This window comes from Elephas maximus, chromosome 17 (assembly GCF_024166365.1).
Source record: "Elephas maximus indicus isolate mEleMax1 chromosome 17, mEleMax1 primary haplotype, whole genome shotgun sequence".
Lineage (NCBI taxonomy): Eukaryota > Metazoa > Chordata > Mammalia > Proboscidea > Elephantidae > Elephas > Elephas maximus.
The window spans coordinates 65,960,661-65,976,328 of NC_064835.1; the positions used below are offsets into that span (position 1 = coordinate 65,960,661).

The 15,668-nt window shown below is 36.0% G+C and overlaps 1 protein-coding gene across 13 annotated transcripts in view; it reads left to right on the plus strand.

Annotated features, from left to right (window-relative positions):
- The window catches only part of TIA1 (TIA1 cytotoxic granule associated RNA binding protein), a 39,334-nt gene that overhangs the window by 10,464 nt on the left and 13,202 nt on the right, over positions 1-15,668 (plus strand). The window contains exons 3-13 of one of the 13 annotated variants that reach the window (XR_007513700.1): positions 32-130; positions 643-697; positions 870-902; positions 2,128-2,215; positions 5,361-5,436; positions 12,968-13,076; positions 13,469-13,564; positions 13,678-13,762; positions 14,124-14,247; positions 14,385-14,493; positions 15,115-15,204. Coding sequence is in view for 8 of the 13 variants with exons in the window: in XM_049857538.1 (XP_049713495.1) it covers positions 32-130; positions 643-697; positions 870-902; positions 2,128-2,215; positions 5,361-5,436; positions 12,968-13,076; positions 13,469-13,564; positions 13,678-13,762; positions 14,124-14,247; positions 15,112-15,257 (911 nt within the window). In the remaining 5 variants the exon portion in view is untranslated. Of the gene's footprint in view, positions 1-31; positions 131-642; positions 698-869; positions 1,622-2,127; positions 2,216-2,246; positions 5,437-12,967; positions 13,212-13,468; positions 13,565-13,677; positions 13,763-14,123; positions 14,248-14,384; positions 14,494-15,111; positions 15,258-15,668 lie in introns of those variants that run through there. The other 12 variants (XR_007513701.1, XM_049857538.1, XM_049857539.1 and 9 more) reach the window with 12 other exon arrangements.

The following is a 15,668-nucleotide window of genomic DNA, read 5'->3' on the forward strand; positions in this document are numbered from 1 at the left end:
TAAAAGGGCTTTTGTGTTATTTTTCCAACAGACAGCTGGAAATGATCCATATTGTTTTGTGGAGTTTTATGAGCATCGTCATGCAGCTGCAGCACTAGCTGCTATGAATGGGCGGAAGATAATGGGTAAGGTAAGCTGTCATAATTAAGAAGGTGACTTGTACTGGAAACTTATATACAGTTTAGTTTTCATTTTAGATTATATTCACTTCACAGCAACAGGTCAGTTATATTTAATATAGAAGGGATGGGATAAGAGCTTTAAGAGGACAGAGGGCTGTGTTTATGTTAGTATTTTCCGTGATGCAGTGCACATGATAAAGACAAGTGTATGTTTACTCAAGCTTGAATGAAACAGGAATGTTGGATGCTAATGGGAAGGAATAAAAAAGGAAAAAATTACTGATACTTTAAGTTAGAAAAGATTAATTGCATGTTAACAGAGAAGTATATAAATTAGGATTTGTTATCATTGTATAAGTGTAGGTTAAAAGATTAGTATTGAAGCTGACCAGAATCATCGTCCCCTTGAATGTTTCCTCTCAAACATATACCTTCCTATGTGATCCTAGATGTAAATCTGATAATATCTAATTTTGAGCATTTGTTTTTATGGCGTATAAATGTAGAAAAATTTTTTTAGGAAGTCAAAGTGAATTGGGCAACAACTCCCAGCAGCCAAAAGAAAGATACAAGCAGTAAGTATATTTTATACTCTTTGAACGTTTGTTTTTATTGTACACAGTAGTTTTATTGTAAAGCATATAAACATCGTATGTATTTGCAGTAATGTTTTGATCGTTATCCTAAGATATGATTTAATGTGTTTGTGTTAATAAATTTAAGAACAAATCTAATCTTTGTCATCAGGTAGTACCGTTGTCAGCACACAGCGTTCACAAGGTAATTGTATCTTCTTAAACATAAAATGAAATCTCTTGAAAAGGGTATTCACTAACCACCTGAAGTTTTTTTGTTTGATATTGGGGGGAGGAGGGAGGGAGGGGGTCGTATTTCTATTTGTCTCTCTGGCAATATTTTTCCCCCTTCTTCCCAGTGTTGACCGAGTGTGGCTTGTCCACTACTTTGGTGTTATTTCAAGCTCTCTGACCCCCTTGATAGCAGCTGATGTCTTAGAAATACTTTCATCAACTAAAGGGCAAGATACCCTGCTTCCTTGAGGTCACGATCTGTGCTTCATACCCAGATCTTCAGAATGCTTGAGTTGCTCCTGAAACTGTTTACCAAATGGCAACCCAATATGTTGCTTAAGACCTTCCAGATAGGGGTAACTTTTCTTTCCAAATATACTTTATCAAAATTTATATATATGTCCATTTTGAAGTGTTGGTCCAACTATTTTTAAGTGGTTTTTTTTTTTTTTTTTTTTTTGAGAATTGTCTTTTTTAAAAAACTTCAGATATGGATTCGTATTTCTCTCCAATGTTTTTTAATGACTGATATAAAGTGAAGGGATTACTGTTTTCATTCTGTTGCCTTCAGTCTTAGTTCACTTGCACATGGATTCACATAAACTGAATGGTGTAATGTCTGGGCAACCAAATCTGGTGGCTTTTGAGAAAACTGTCAAATACTTTAACATCAAACTGTTGCAATGCAAGGTATTTCTTTGATTGTTCTTCACAAAATATGGCTAAACCAAGTGTATCATGTAGCTAGCTTCAGTAAATTGTCTTAACTGAGGCCAATCTAGTCTACATAATTCACAATACCACTATTTTATTGTAATCTGTAAAGTCTTAATATAGTGGTAAGCTGAATAAAAGTAAATAATTACTATAGAATGGTAACTGTTGTTAAATTTTTTGCATTCCTTGTTATATATTATTAGTTTATATCCTTAGACCAGTATAGTAATTGGCTGTCAGAAATATAACTGTCAGTTTCAAGTTAGGTATATCACAGTCTTTTTAGAAGAGTCTTTACGTATTCTCACCCTGATTCGTTATGTTTAAAATTGATAGGATTTGTATAGATATAGGATAGTGTTTTATGTATACTGTAACCCACAAATTATTTTAGGAATACTTTACTGAATAGATTTTAGTGTTTTTTAGATTCTAAAGTTCTGTTTTTCTTTTCACTTCCCCTTCCTTCCCTTTATAAGATCATTTCCATGTCTTTGTTGGTGATCTCAGTCCAGAAATTACAACTGAAGATATAAAAGCTGCTTTTGCACCATTTGGAAGAATATCGTAAGTAACAGAAGATAAATTGTAAATGCTTTTAACTAGAAGCAATCCTATATAGAAGTAATTTGAAAATGATTCTGTTGTGAATTTTGAGCATTAATTTTGACATTTGAATATAATGTATCACATTGTTTAGAGACTGTTCACGTAGATAACGGCAAAAGGTTATTTTCCCATTGATGAATAAATCTTTGGTCTTTAATTATTTTTAAATTCTTTTAATTAGCATTAGCTTCAAACAAATTTCCCATTGTACCTATTATAGTTTTTTTATATAGGTGTCTTTATAGCTTGGTCATAATCTTTAGTAAACTTGTGCTGTGATGAAGGAATTTAGACCTTTGGGCACTCCTATGATACCTTGCATTTTATGTTAAATTTTTTTTTTCCCCTAAACAACCTAAAAATAGTTATTAAATGCCATTTCTTAGAAATTTCCCTTTTTTTTTTTTAACTTTTAAAACAATAATGTTTTAGCGTCTTATGAAGCACTTGCTTGCGTTTGTTATTAATCATACATTTTAGGCTTTTTGTAAATAGCTCACTCAAGGTAGCATTCATCATAGAAGATCTTTATTATTTTTAAAAGCATGCTGTATTAGACTGAGAATGACAAGTTGATTATAGTGCTTTCTTAGAATAGAAGCAATTGTTGAATTTAGAATTTTTTAGGGTTTCTGGTTGCTTTTATTATTGTTTCAACTAGAAGAATAGTAAAAAGGAAATGCTAAGTGTCCTTAAGTTTGATGGACAGATCACCAGAAGAGATAAGAAAGGGAGGAGTCTGGAAAGTAATTGCTAGTGGTGTTAGTGATGAATTTTGGGAATTTTCTTTTGAAGAGCTGTAGTTTATTGGTAAGAAGATGACAAAACATAATGACCAAGGAGTGGTTGTAAATGAGGAGCCAACTTTAAAGGCACTCAGAAGACCAGGGTTCATAAATGGACTGCTCTGTCAGATGACATTTTTCTTTGTGAGAGCTGGTTAGGAAAATAAGAAACGTGTTGATTTCTTGGTCGTTCCTCTTAATCTGTCTCAGGGTTTTGTTAATGTAGCTTGCTTTCAAATATCTAGACTAGATGGTCTTAAACCTTTGATCTCTCAAGGGCTCTACAAATCTCTGTGGAAATTTTTGTGTATATTTTTATTTTGGTGTGGAAAATCCTTGTAAGTTTCATGTAATTGTCAGAGTAGTCACAGGACTAAGAAACTCTGGTCTAGATCTGGACTACTCCTTCTTCAGAGAATCTTTCCAGAGAGAAATGAGTAAGAGTTGATTATATTTTCAAGGCTAACGTTTCCTGAAACTTAACTTTAAGAAGACAAAAATGTTTCTAACTTTTGTTATCAGGTTAAGTAGCTGTTTTCTAAAATGCTTTCATTTTGGTTGAAGTAGCTTTTCTGAAAAAACACAGGTATTTTAGTTAAGGATTAATAGAATTGTTTAACAGTTTGTGAGTTTAAGGTAAATGACATTTAAATTTTAGTAATCTCATTACTTTTAATCATGGATCAGTACTTTCTTTTTGGTACATATGTTGATATATTTTTAGACTATAGATTTTCTATGGGCCCTCTATGATTATTGGTGTGAATTATATTTGTTTCTAGGTAAGGCTCTTCTTTAAGTTTTACAATTTAAAGTTGAGGTTACATATAATGTCTGAGTTTTAGGTATACAAGGGGTAGCTTTCCTAAATCTGAAGGAACCATTTGGGTGGTTTTTGTTTGTGTGTTAAAGGAGATAAATTGATAACTTGTAGGATTCTCATGAGATAGTCTCTGTATAGTGCCTATAACAGTGCTTGGTTTATAGAAAGTATACAATAATGGTGGCCTATTAGAATGTTCAGTATAAAAACTATTATAGTACTTTCCATAATTTATATAGTTGAAACTCTTCCTGTTCCTTGAGCTAAGGATAGTACAGCAAATTTTGGTATAGAAGTAAATCAGCTACCAAGTTAAATGCATGTGTGTGTACCAAACAGATAATTTAATAGATATTTTTACATACTGAGAAGTAACTTACCCCTTATCCTTATATCCCTTTTCGCCACCACCTCTTTGCCACGTTGACCCTCAGCACTTAACAAATCACTCCTAAATTGACCTAAAATATGGTTATATATACTTTAATATAAAATTACATTGCATGGTTTTCTGACTTGGGTTTTTGTTGTGAAAGTGCCTGTTTTGTTCATGTGTCCTGAAAGAACAAGCATTGTGACATACCTGGCTAACTTAAAAGCAGATTGCCTGTGAAGCACAATTTGAGTCCAATTTTTTGAGGTATGGAGTTTTAGCTATCATGGCTGGGTTTTTACTCAATCTCAAATAATAGGGCTCTGGTTATTTTGCAGAGTGTCTCTGAAGAATGGACAGAATTGCCCTGGCTAACTACAAGCTACGGTTCACAGTGGATAAATGTTGGCGTGCTTTTTTACTTTCTGACTTTTTTAAATTTTGCTTTTATATCTTGTAGTTTCCAATCAATCTTATATGATTGCTATTATAAAGTTCAGTATAAAATCTTTTGTTGTAAAGTTTAAAGCTAAAGTGTGTGTCTAGTATTTTTCTTCAATGATTTAACATTTCTGAAAATACCAAGTTCTCAAAATTATCAGTTTACCTATAGTCCAAAAGGGGGGTATGAATTAATCTGAGAAAATGAAATAATTTAGTTAATGTAGGGAATTATACCATTTTCTTTCTTTTAATTTCCAGTTTTCATTTTAATTTTTTAATGATTAGGCAGAACATAGTGTCAAATAGCAAATGTAAAATTGCATGGTTAAAGAAAGCCATTCATCTAATATGCCTTGTCAACCCTGTAAGTGGCTAAATAATTCATATGAATAGCTGCCTTCACCATGCTTAATCTTTGAAAGTTTAAAAAATGTTTTAAGTGGGAGGAAATTTCTGTACAATGTATACATATATATTTAAGAAGTTACTGATTTGCATGTTTATAAAAGTAAGCCTCGTTTGCTAAAACATAATACATTTTATAGAATAAACAGTGAATTTACATTAAAGGTTCACTTTAATGAAGGTGAAACATGAAAATGAGTTATGTATGAAATTCTCACTTTATATCCAGAGACCAGTTTGCAAATCTAAACTTCCGATTGTTTCTGATTTCAGAGATGCCCGAGTGGTTAAAGACATGGCAACAGGAAAGTCTAAAGGATACGGCTTTGTCTCCTTTTTCAACAAATGGGTGAGCTTAGTAAGAAGTGTATCTGTAGTGCTTTAAGAGTGGAGAATGAAAATACTCAACTTGTTTTAATTATTAATCTTTCTTCCATCTGCCATTTATTCATTTCACTGATAATTAGTACTCTGTCTTATTTGGTAATTTATTTAGCATTTATTTAGTACCTGATGCATGCATACCAAAAAAAAAAAAAAACCAAACCTGTTGCTGTCAATTCCAACTCATAGTGACCGTATAAGAGAGAGAACTGCCCCATAGAATTCTCAGTTTATCTTGTGGTTAGCAGCTGTAGCATTTAATCACTATGCTGTCAGGGTTTCCGATGCATGCATAAACCCACGCATAGTACTGATAAAACGTTTTTGAAATATAGGAAGTAAAAATTGTCAGCCAAAGTAGATATTTACAAATGTCATTTATGGATATAATACATCATCTCCCTGTTTTATATTACCTCAGTAATTTAAAAGTAGCCAACAGAAGATGTTCCAACATATGGGGACTTTTTTTTAAATTATATGTTAATGTATTTGAAGACTTCTTACCATTTCTTCTCCCATTCAACAAGTATTTACTGAACACTAATTTGCATGGGCTTGAATTTTCTCTTTTTTGCGGAGAATAGGAAGGATAGTGCAGTTTGTCAAATGGAGATGGGAGGGTATATAAAGAAGGAAACGGTTCATATTTAGTGTGACAGCTAGATAAAATCTCTGAAATAGCCTCCATACAATATAATACTGTGCAGCTGTTCTTTTTTTTTTTATTGTACTTTAGATGAAGGTTTACAGAACGAACTAGCTTCTCATTAAACAATTAGTATACATATTGTTTGGTGACATTGCTTACCAACCCCACGACTTGTCGGCACTCTCCCTTCTTGACCTTAGGTTCCCTATTACCAGCTTGCCTGTCCCCCTCCTGCCTTCTAGTCCTTGCTCCTGGGTTGGTGTGCCCCTTTAGTCTTGTTTTGTAGCCCTCTCTAATCTTTGGCTGAAGGGTGAACCTCAGGAGTGACGTCGGTACTGAGCTAGAAGAATGTCCGGGGGCCATACTCTGGGTTTCTTCAGCCCTGTCTGGGACTGTCTTACTGTGATCCCTGTCAGAGCAGTCAGTGGTGGTATCCGAGCATCATTTGGTTGTGCTGGACTTAGTCTGGTGGAGGCTGTGGGCAGCTGTTATTTAAAAAAAAAAAAAAAGAATGAGGAGCTCTAAAAGTTGATTATGGGAAGATCTCTGTAGTATATTGTTTGATGGAAGGCTAATTTGCGTGAAAAGGAAGGGAACATATTTGCATGACATACGTGTGTGTGTGTGTGTGTGTGTGTGTGTGTGTGTTTCTGTTTTCCTTTGCAGGGATAAACAAGAAACTTAGGATAGGGTTTCCTGCTTGGAGAAGGTGGGTGATGAGAATTAGACATATCGGGGGCAGGGAGGGAAGCTTCTATCACTGTGTTATACTTTCTGATGTTCAAACTTCATAAATGTATTACCTATTCAAATAATTAAATACAAAATTAACTCTTGTATGATAACTAAAGGTTCGAAACAATCACAGAGAAACACTTTCAAAAATGTAGGGGTGCGTAGTGGGAGAATTCATAGGCACTAATCTTGGAGTGTACATCAAGGTTTGCTAACCTTGGATTTTATTGTGTTACCTTTATGACTGTAGTTGTGTGCCATTGAGTCAATTTGAACTCATAGCTACCCTATATGACAGACTAGAACTGCCTCATAGGGTTTCCTAGGCCGCAGTTTTTATGGGAGCTGCAGTGGGTTCAAACCACAGACCTTGTGGTTAGCGGATGAGTGCTTAACCATTTGTGCCAGTAGGGCTCCTTCTGTTATGACTAGTGGTTGTCAATGTTAAGTATAGAAACACTCTACCTTTTTGTGTTAAGAGTGCCTTAGAGTAAGACATTAAAAGTTTCTGACAGTATGAAATGTATTTTAGGAAGACGTTTCTTACTTTAGTAAACAAAGTATATATAGTTTCTTGATGACTCCAGGTCAAATTTAGGAACATCAGTTATTATAATATGCTGTGATGTAATGGTTCCCTCTGGGGTTTTCATAAAGTATATCGGTTTGCAGCTGTGCCAAGTTGTGTCTGTCATGTTTTTTCTAGAACCTGTGTCTGTGTGTATTGGAACGAATGTCCAGTAACCCTCACTGTGAACTTTTACTGTTCAGATATTTGCTACAACAGCTTGTAACCATTTTTGCCCAGAATTCACTATCCAAATCAAAGATCTGCTCTAAAAATGTTCACATGGCTCCTAAGTCGAGGCGAGAGAATGTAGAATGCACTGCAGTTGTCAGCTATTGTCACAGTCAGGTCACATCATTTAAATGTGTAATGCAGTGTCCTGTCATCTCCCTTATATGAAATAAAAATATTTTCTAAGATAGTAGAAAACCTACAGAGAAAGTAGGTAAGTCTAAGAGGTCGGGAAAAATCTATGTACATTAGAAGAAAAGTTGGAAATGATAACACATATTGAGAGGCGAAAAGATGTGAACTTGACCATGGGTGTATCCCATATACTGTTCATAGCATTGTTTTTTTCTGTGAAATGAGTAAAAACTATGAGAGTCTAGTTGGTTCTGAAAGCTTTAGTGTATTACTCAATCAGCATATTATTTTTGGCGAGGTAGGAAAGTACTTTGTACAATGCATTGATTGCCACAATTAATGTGAATTCTGCTTAAGATTGATACATAGATTTTCAGAGTGTTTTAGTGCTATTTGAAATAGGTTAGGGTTTTGGGGTGGGCCAGAAACTCATTGTTTCCCGTTTGAAATTTCGGAATACAGGCTCCTGCTGTGTAAAAAAAAATCACTGTTGAATGCATATTTAATATAAACTAGAGTCAAATAGCAAAGGATGTCTGTGTATAGTCTCTGGAGTCAGCCAGAGGTGGATTTGAATCCTGACAGTTATAATAGTTGTAACTTTAAGTAATTTCATTTTCCTGAGTCTATATGTCAACGTCTTTAAAATTTCTGGTAAGTGATTGGCACTCTAGTGTTGTGCAGTGCTGTGGCCCTATTGCAATAACCCCCAGCTCCCTTGCCTCTCTTCCCTGTGTTGCGCATGCCAGGCAAAACCCCAGTACTGGTTGAAATCCACTTCTTTGCCTACTCCAAAGGAACTGAATACTGCTGGAAAAAAATCACACAACTGAATCAGCTGGTTGCACTTCTGATTTCATGGTCACACACTTTAAGTGAATGTTCAGTACCGTCTTTACAAATCTGTTTCTCATAAGTTTGAATTCATGGGATCTGTCTCCTATTCCTTTCTATCTCCTCAAATATTCTGAGCTGACAACCTTATCTCTTGCTTCATTGAGAAAATAGAAAGGATGGAAACAAATAGAAAAAGGAATTTCCTCATCTTTGACCCACCAAATCTATATAAAATATATCATCTTCCCTTCTTTCTCCTATTTCAGTAAGAGGAGAGGTCTTTTTTGTCAGATCACTTATGATTGAGATCTCATTCCTCTTGCCGTTTTAAAGACTTTGATCCTGAACTACTTTTTTTTTTTTTAAATAACAATTTTATTGAGACAAAATTCACAAACCATAAAATTCACTTGTTCAAAGTGTTTACTTCAGTGGTTTTTACTGTATTCACAGAGTTGTACAGCCATCACCATAATCAATTTCAGGACATTTTCATCACCCCATTAATAGTCATTACTTTTTTCTATCTCCCCAACCCCTGAACTGCTGCTAATTATTTTCTCTCTAGATTTGCCTATTGTGAACCATTCCTATAAATCAATTTATGTAATATGTGTTGTGCTGTTTCTTGCTATACCGTGCCATCAGTCTTTGCTTCTCCACTGGATCATTCCCATCAACCAAAAAAGCATTTTCTAGTATCTCTGAACTAAAACCCCACTTAATCCCATATCTCTTTCCTAGCTATATCTGCATTTCTCTGCTGTAATTCAGAATTAGACTTCACCAAAGAGTTGTTTACATGGGCTTCCAGTTAATTCATCTCTCATTCACAACCACTACTGCCCACATACCCCATAAAATTTTTTTGTGAGTGAGTGACAGTATTTGTTTCCTAGGGCTACTGTAACAAATTACTGCAAACTGGGTGGCCTAATACAACAGAAATTTATCCTTTTATGATTCTATAGGCTAGAAGTTCAAAATTAAGGTACCTGCACGGTCACTATGAGTCAGAATCAACTCAACAGCTGTGGGTTTGGTTTTCTCGTTTTTTGTTTGCAGGACCATGCTCCCTCTGAAGGCTCTAGGGAAGAATCTTTCCTTGCCTCTTCGTAGCTCATGGTTGTTGCCAGCAGTCCTTGACGTTCTTAAGCTTTCTAGCTGGATCACTCATTTCTGCCTCCCACTTCACATGGCCGTCTTCCCTCAGTGTGGTTCAGCCATTGGATGTGGTCAAGTCATAGTTACAACTGTAAAAACCCTATTTCCAAATAAGGTTCCATTCACAGGTACTGGGGGGGTTAGAGTTCAACATGTCTTTTGGGGGGATGCACTGCAACTCACAACAGTAGTTAAACACCTCATGGAGTTCAGAGTGGTTAGTGTAGGAAACAATGTTTGTCTTACATATACACGTTTCATTTTACACGTTTCAAGAAAAGCTTTTAGCCTTGAATTTGCCTCTCTTCTCTTACTGGTAAGCTCAGCCTACAGTTGACATAATGCAATCCAAAGCTATACCTCCATTTACTTTTCAACCCACTCTAACCTGGTTTTTGCTCTCACTTTCAACAACACCAACACTACTCTTCAAAAGGAGCCTAGGTGGCATGAACAGTTTGTGATTGGCTGCTAACCTAAAGGTTGGCAGTTTGAACCCACCTAGCAGCTTTGTGGAAGTAAAGGCCTGGTGATCTGCTTCCATAAAAATTACAGCCAAGAAAACCCTATAGAGCAGTTCTGCTGTCACACATGGGATCGCCATGAGTCGGGGGCCAACTCAACAGCTGCTAGCAGCAACTCTTCAAGGTTGCCAGTGATCTCTATCTGTTGACCTCTGCTTCATTGGCTCTTCGTAATACTCTTTTGTGGGTTTCTTCCTTCCTACTGGCTATTCCTTCTTATTCATCTTAATTAGCAGTAAATACTTGCCTTTACCCAGTTTTCAAATTTTGCTGTTTTTCAGGGCTGTATCCCAGGCTTTCTTTTCTCTCTGTATCTTCTCGATGTTGAATTTTATCTCTAGCCCAGTCTGCCTCTCTGTGCACCATGCTTATTAACAAATGATCTCCATTTAGATGACTCAGAGACATCTCAAATTTAACGTTTTGTCTTACTTAGTGCTGTGGTAACAAAAGTACCACAAGTGGGTAGTTATTAATGACCAGAAATTTACTTTCTCATAGCTTAGGAGGCTAGAAGTCCAAATTGAGCACACTGGCTTTGGGGGAAGTCTTCGCCTCAGCTTTTCTAGCGTTCTTATCAGCATTTCTTGGAGATATTCCATGTGGCGTCTCTCTTTCCCCCACTCATTCTTGCTTGCCTTGGTGTCTGATCTGTTCTTTTCTATCTAAAAAATGATTGGCTTAACACACACACACTGTTACGGCCTCATTAACTTAAAACTCTGTTCCCTCATGGATCACAACTACCATAGCCTCCACTAGACTGAGTCCAGCACAACTAGATCGTGCCTGGCTACCACCACCGACTGTTTTTGTGTTTTTTTTTTAATAATTTTTATTGCGCTGTAAGTGAAAGTTTACAAATCAAGTCAACCTCTCACTCAAAAACCCATATACACCTTCCTACACACTCCCAATTACTCTCCCCCTAATGAGACAGCCCACTCTCTCTTTTCATATCCATTTCGCCGGCTTCTAACCCCTTCCACCCTCTCATCTCCCTTCCAGGCAGGAGATGCCAACATAGTCTCAAGTGTCCACCTGATCCAAGAAGCTCACTCCTCTCCAGCATCCCTCTCCAACCCATTGTCCAGTCCAGTCCGTGTCTGAAAAATTGGCTTCACCACCAACTGTTTTGAAAGTGATCACGATAGAGTGTCCTGGACAGAGTGGGAGAAAAATAAACTCACAAAAAGACCAGACTTACTGGTCTGACAGAGACTGGAGAAACTCCAAATATATGGCCCTGAAACACCCTCTTAACTCAGTACTTCAGCCAAAGATTAGACAGGCCTGTAAAACAATAACACACGTAGTTCAACCACGTATATGAGACTAAATGGGAACACCAGCCCCAAAGCAAAGATGAGAAGGCAGAAAAGGACAGGAAAGCTGGAAGAGAGGAAATGGGGAGCCCAAGGTCAAGAAGATGAAAGTATTGACACATCGCAGGGTTGGCAACCAGTGTCACAAAACAACATGTGTATTGTTTACTGAGAAACTAATCTCTGTAAACTTTTACCTAAAGCACAATTAAAAAAAAAAAAATTTCCAAATGGGATAACATCCACAGGCATATAGGGGTTAGGATTTACAACAGACACGATTCATTCCATACAAATGTCTTAAACGGAGTTCTTTATTTCCTCTCCAAACCTGTTCTCCTCCTCCCGCACGGTCTTTCTCCCCATTTCAGTAAATGACAGCAAATGACAGCGCTGTCCTCCCAGCTGGCTTTGCCTTTGGATTACATCCACAGCTGCTGTACTAGTCGCAGCCATCAACATTTTTGCCTGGAATATTTCAGTAATCTCATAAAGCATCTTTATCCTTTTACTGCTGGTGTTCCTAAATCATTGTCCCACTAGCATTGAGAATGATCTTCTTAAAAAAAAAAAAAAGATTTTCTTAAAACATAGATCATGACAATCTCTTACTCTGACGCCCTTCCTTTTGCTCACTTGATTCTACTGAATCTAATCATTCACATGCTTCTTTATGTTCATACCAAACTCTGCCTTAGCACCTTTGCAATGCTTTTCCCTCTACCTGGGCTCTATTCCTTATTGTTTTGACTTGGCTATCTCTACTCCTCTCACTCTTAGCTTATATGTCATTTTAGAGAGACCTTCCCTAATCATGCTGTCTATAGTAGATCCCCATGCCATATTCTCTATGTCAGCCTTTTGTTTTTGCCATGACACTTAACCACAATTTACAGTTACTTTATTTGTCCCCCAAAAGAACGTAAGACCCATGGTAGCAGGAGAACGTGTCTGCCTTGTTCACTAGTACATAACGTGGTGCCTGAAACATAATTGTTGTTCAGTACTTGTTGGATGAATGAGATACCAAATACTGTCATCTGAACCTAAGTGGTTACATGAACTTCATGGTGACTACTTTGTAAGGGCTTTTGGACTCAGGGCTTTCTCAGATGATTAACATTCCCAGAATCTGACTGATATCCAAATAAAATCTAAAAGCACCATTGTGTATTAGGAAAGCTGTCGTATATTGTGTATTTCCTAAAGGATTTTCATTTAGAGAACCTTTGTGAAAAGCAACCATGAATTTTCTCTACTGCTGAAAGTCATTTAACATCAACTAATAGTGGCTTCTTTGTCGTTTCTAATGTTGTACGCAACAGGATGCCGAAAACGCCATTCAACAGATGGGTGGCCAGTGGCTTGGTGGAAGACAAATCAGAACTAACTGGGCAACCCGAAAGCCTCCAGCTCCAAAGAGTACATATGAGTGTAGGTGTATTGGAGAAGAAAAGGAAATGTGGAATTTTGGAGAAAAATACACTAGATTTTAAATGTGTTAGAGCTGTTCCCGGAGACTTATTGCAGAAATAGATGAGAAGCAAACCAAGACTACTGTTCAAAAATGTACTTAGTTTTCATTTTTGTAATTATAACAAATTATGTTCTGTCTAGTGTCAAGTCTCCTGTTAAAAATAGAGAATCTGGGTAATTTTTTAGACATTCTTGGGGGAGACTTAATCTTAAACTCAAATGTGATCTGTATTATATAAGCAGTTTGGCCAAGGTAAATATTATTAACATAGTAGTGTAGCTAATGCTGCTTTTCTCTTTCAAAGATTTTATTTAATGAATTAAAAATGTAAATTTTTCTCTCTCCCCAGCAAACACCAAACAGCTATCATATGATGAGGTTGTAAATCAGTCTAGTCCGAGCAACTGTACCGTATACTGTGGAGGCGTTACTTCTGGACTAACAGGTATGGGAGCTTTACCTGTGTGTCATACTGGGATAATTTTTAAACTGAGATGCTTAATATGTGTACGATTATTATATAACTTAGTGTGGGTTTTATTTTTCTTTTCTAAACAGAACAGCTAATGCGTCAGACTTTTTCACCATTTGGACAAATAATGGAAATTCGAGTCTTTCCAGATAAAGGATATTCATTTGTTCGGTAGGGGCGATTCCCCCTCCCTCCCAAATATTTTTTAATGTTTAACTTAGTGGTTTTCTTAAAAATTGACCTTGGTTATAAAGAAATAGACATTTCTCTAGTATTTAACATTTTTGTTGTTCTTTCTTTTTTGTTTTTGCTCCCTCCTTTGTACACAAGGCCTGCAAAACCCATCCTTAATTATTAAAATAAGTTTCTCCAAAACTAGATCTGTGAAAAAAAATAAATAAGCCATTTTATTACTCCTTTTATGTCAGCCACCTGTTTTTACCTCAAATTGAGCTTGATTTTTAAAAGTAGATTTTATTCATAAATATTTAAAAGAATTTGTATTGGTAATTCTTCATATTGTTTTCAATAGGTTCAATTCCCATGAAAGTGCAGCACATGCAATTGTTTCTGTTAATGGTACTACCATCGAAGGCCACGTCGTGAAATGCTATTGGGGCAAAGAAACTCTCGATATGATAAATCCTGTGCAACAGGTGAGAGAGTTCTTGGATTTGGGAGGTAATTGCTGGGCTAATAGAGTTATTTTTAAATGAAAATTGTTGATAATCCTTGTTAATAAGTTTCTAGCTAAAATTATAGCATATAAGGGCTCTTCCTACATGTATTATAGTTGCAGAGTGGTGGTTCATGGATTGCAGTGGTGACATGATGAATGTGACCGCCTCATTTGACTCATGCTCACACAGTGGATTTTAAAATGCTCCGCCAAACCTAACAGGGTATAAAACCTTTTCTTAATACTTGGTAGATTTATTCACATACTATTTGGAGAACTTTGAACAAGCATGCTTGACTCAACTGAAACAAAAATACTGCTAAAACTATATTCAGAACCTTAGTATTTTCTTTTAGATTTCACTGCTTTTGTTTTTATAGGCAGCTTTAGTGGTTCAAACCTATTCCCACAAAAATTTCTATGAGGAAGTTGTTAGTGGAGCACGGTGGTGGGAGTAAGAAAATCCTAAGCTATACAGGCTTCTCACTTCAATAAATTGAATATAGAAATAAGCAATCTTTCTGTCTTCCCTATCTAAAGGAAACAGCCACGTGGGTAGTTGATAAAACATTTAAACATTACACGCGCGCGCATTTAATATTATTACTAGGACATTACCTGCTGCCACATAAAGGGTGTGCATTCAGAACATCATGTAGAGTTATAACAGTAGAACCTCACCTTTTTTTTTTTTTTAGCAGTCACTTACTAAACTTGTTTATCCTGTCATTTTAATTGTAATGATAACTATTATGCCTAAATATTTGTGGGCTATTAGGACTATTTCTTTACAGATAACTTCAAATAATACTAACATATCTGTTAAAATCTTATTTAAAAGCAGAATCAAATTGGATATCCACAGCCTTATGGCCAGTGGGGCCAGTGGTACGGAAATGCACAACAGATTGGACAGTATATGCCTAATGGTTGGCAAGTACCTGCATATGGAATGTATGGCCAGGCATGGAACCAGCAGGGATTTAAGTAAGCACGTTTGCTCGTTTCCTTTATTGACCTTAGAGAATGTCAAGAACTTCAAGTGAATTTTAAGTAATTAGTAGGTAATGTGGCCCTCTGTCTAAATTAGGCATAGCTTTTATTTTTATTTATTTATTTATTTTTATTTAGCCTTTGAAGGAACTTAAGTTTAGAATGGATTTTAATTTAGAGTTTTAAATGTTTCTCTTTAAAATTTTGCCTGGAAATATGTTGCCTTGAGGTAAAACCAGTATCCTAAGAATTTTGGTGATGTTTGGTAATGAATCAACTAATTTTTTAATAAGAAAATACAAGCTCAGTAGTTAAGTTTTTTACATGACAAATGGTCACTTAGTAAGCCATTCTTGGATGCAGTTATTTTAATGTCAGCTTTAGTCAATACGCTTTTTTCGTGCA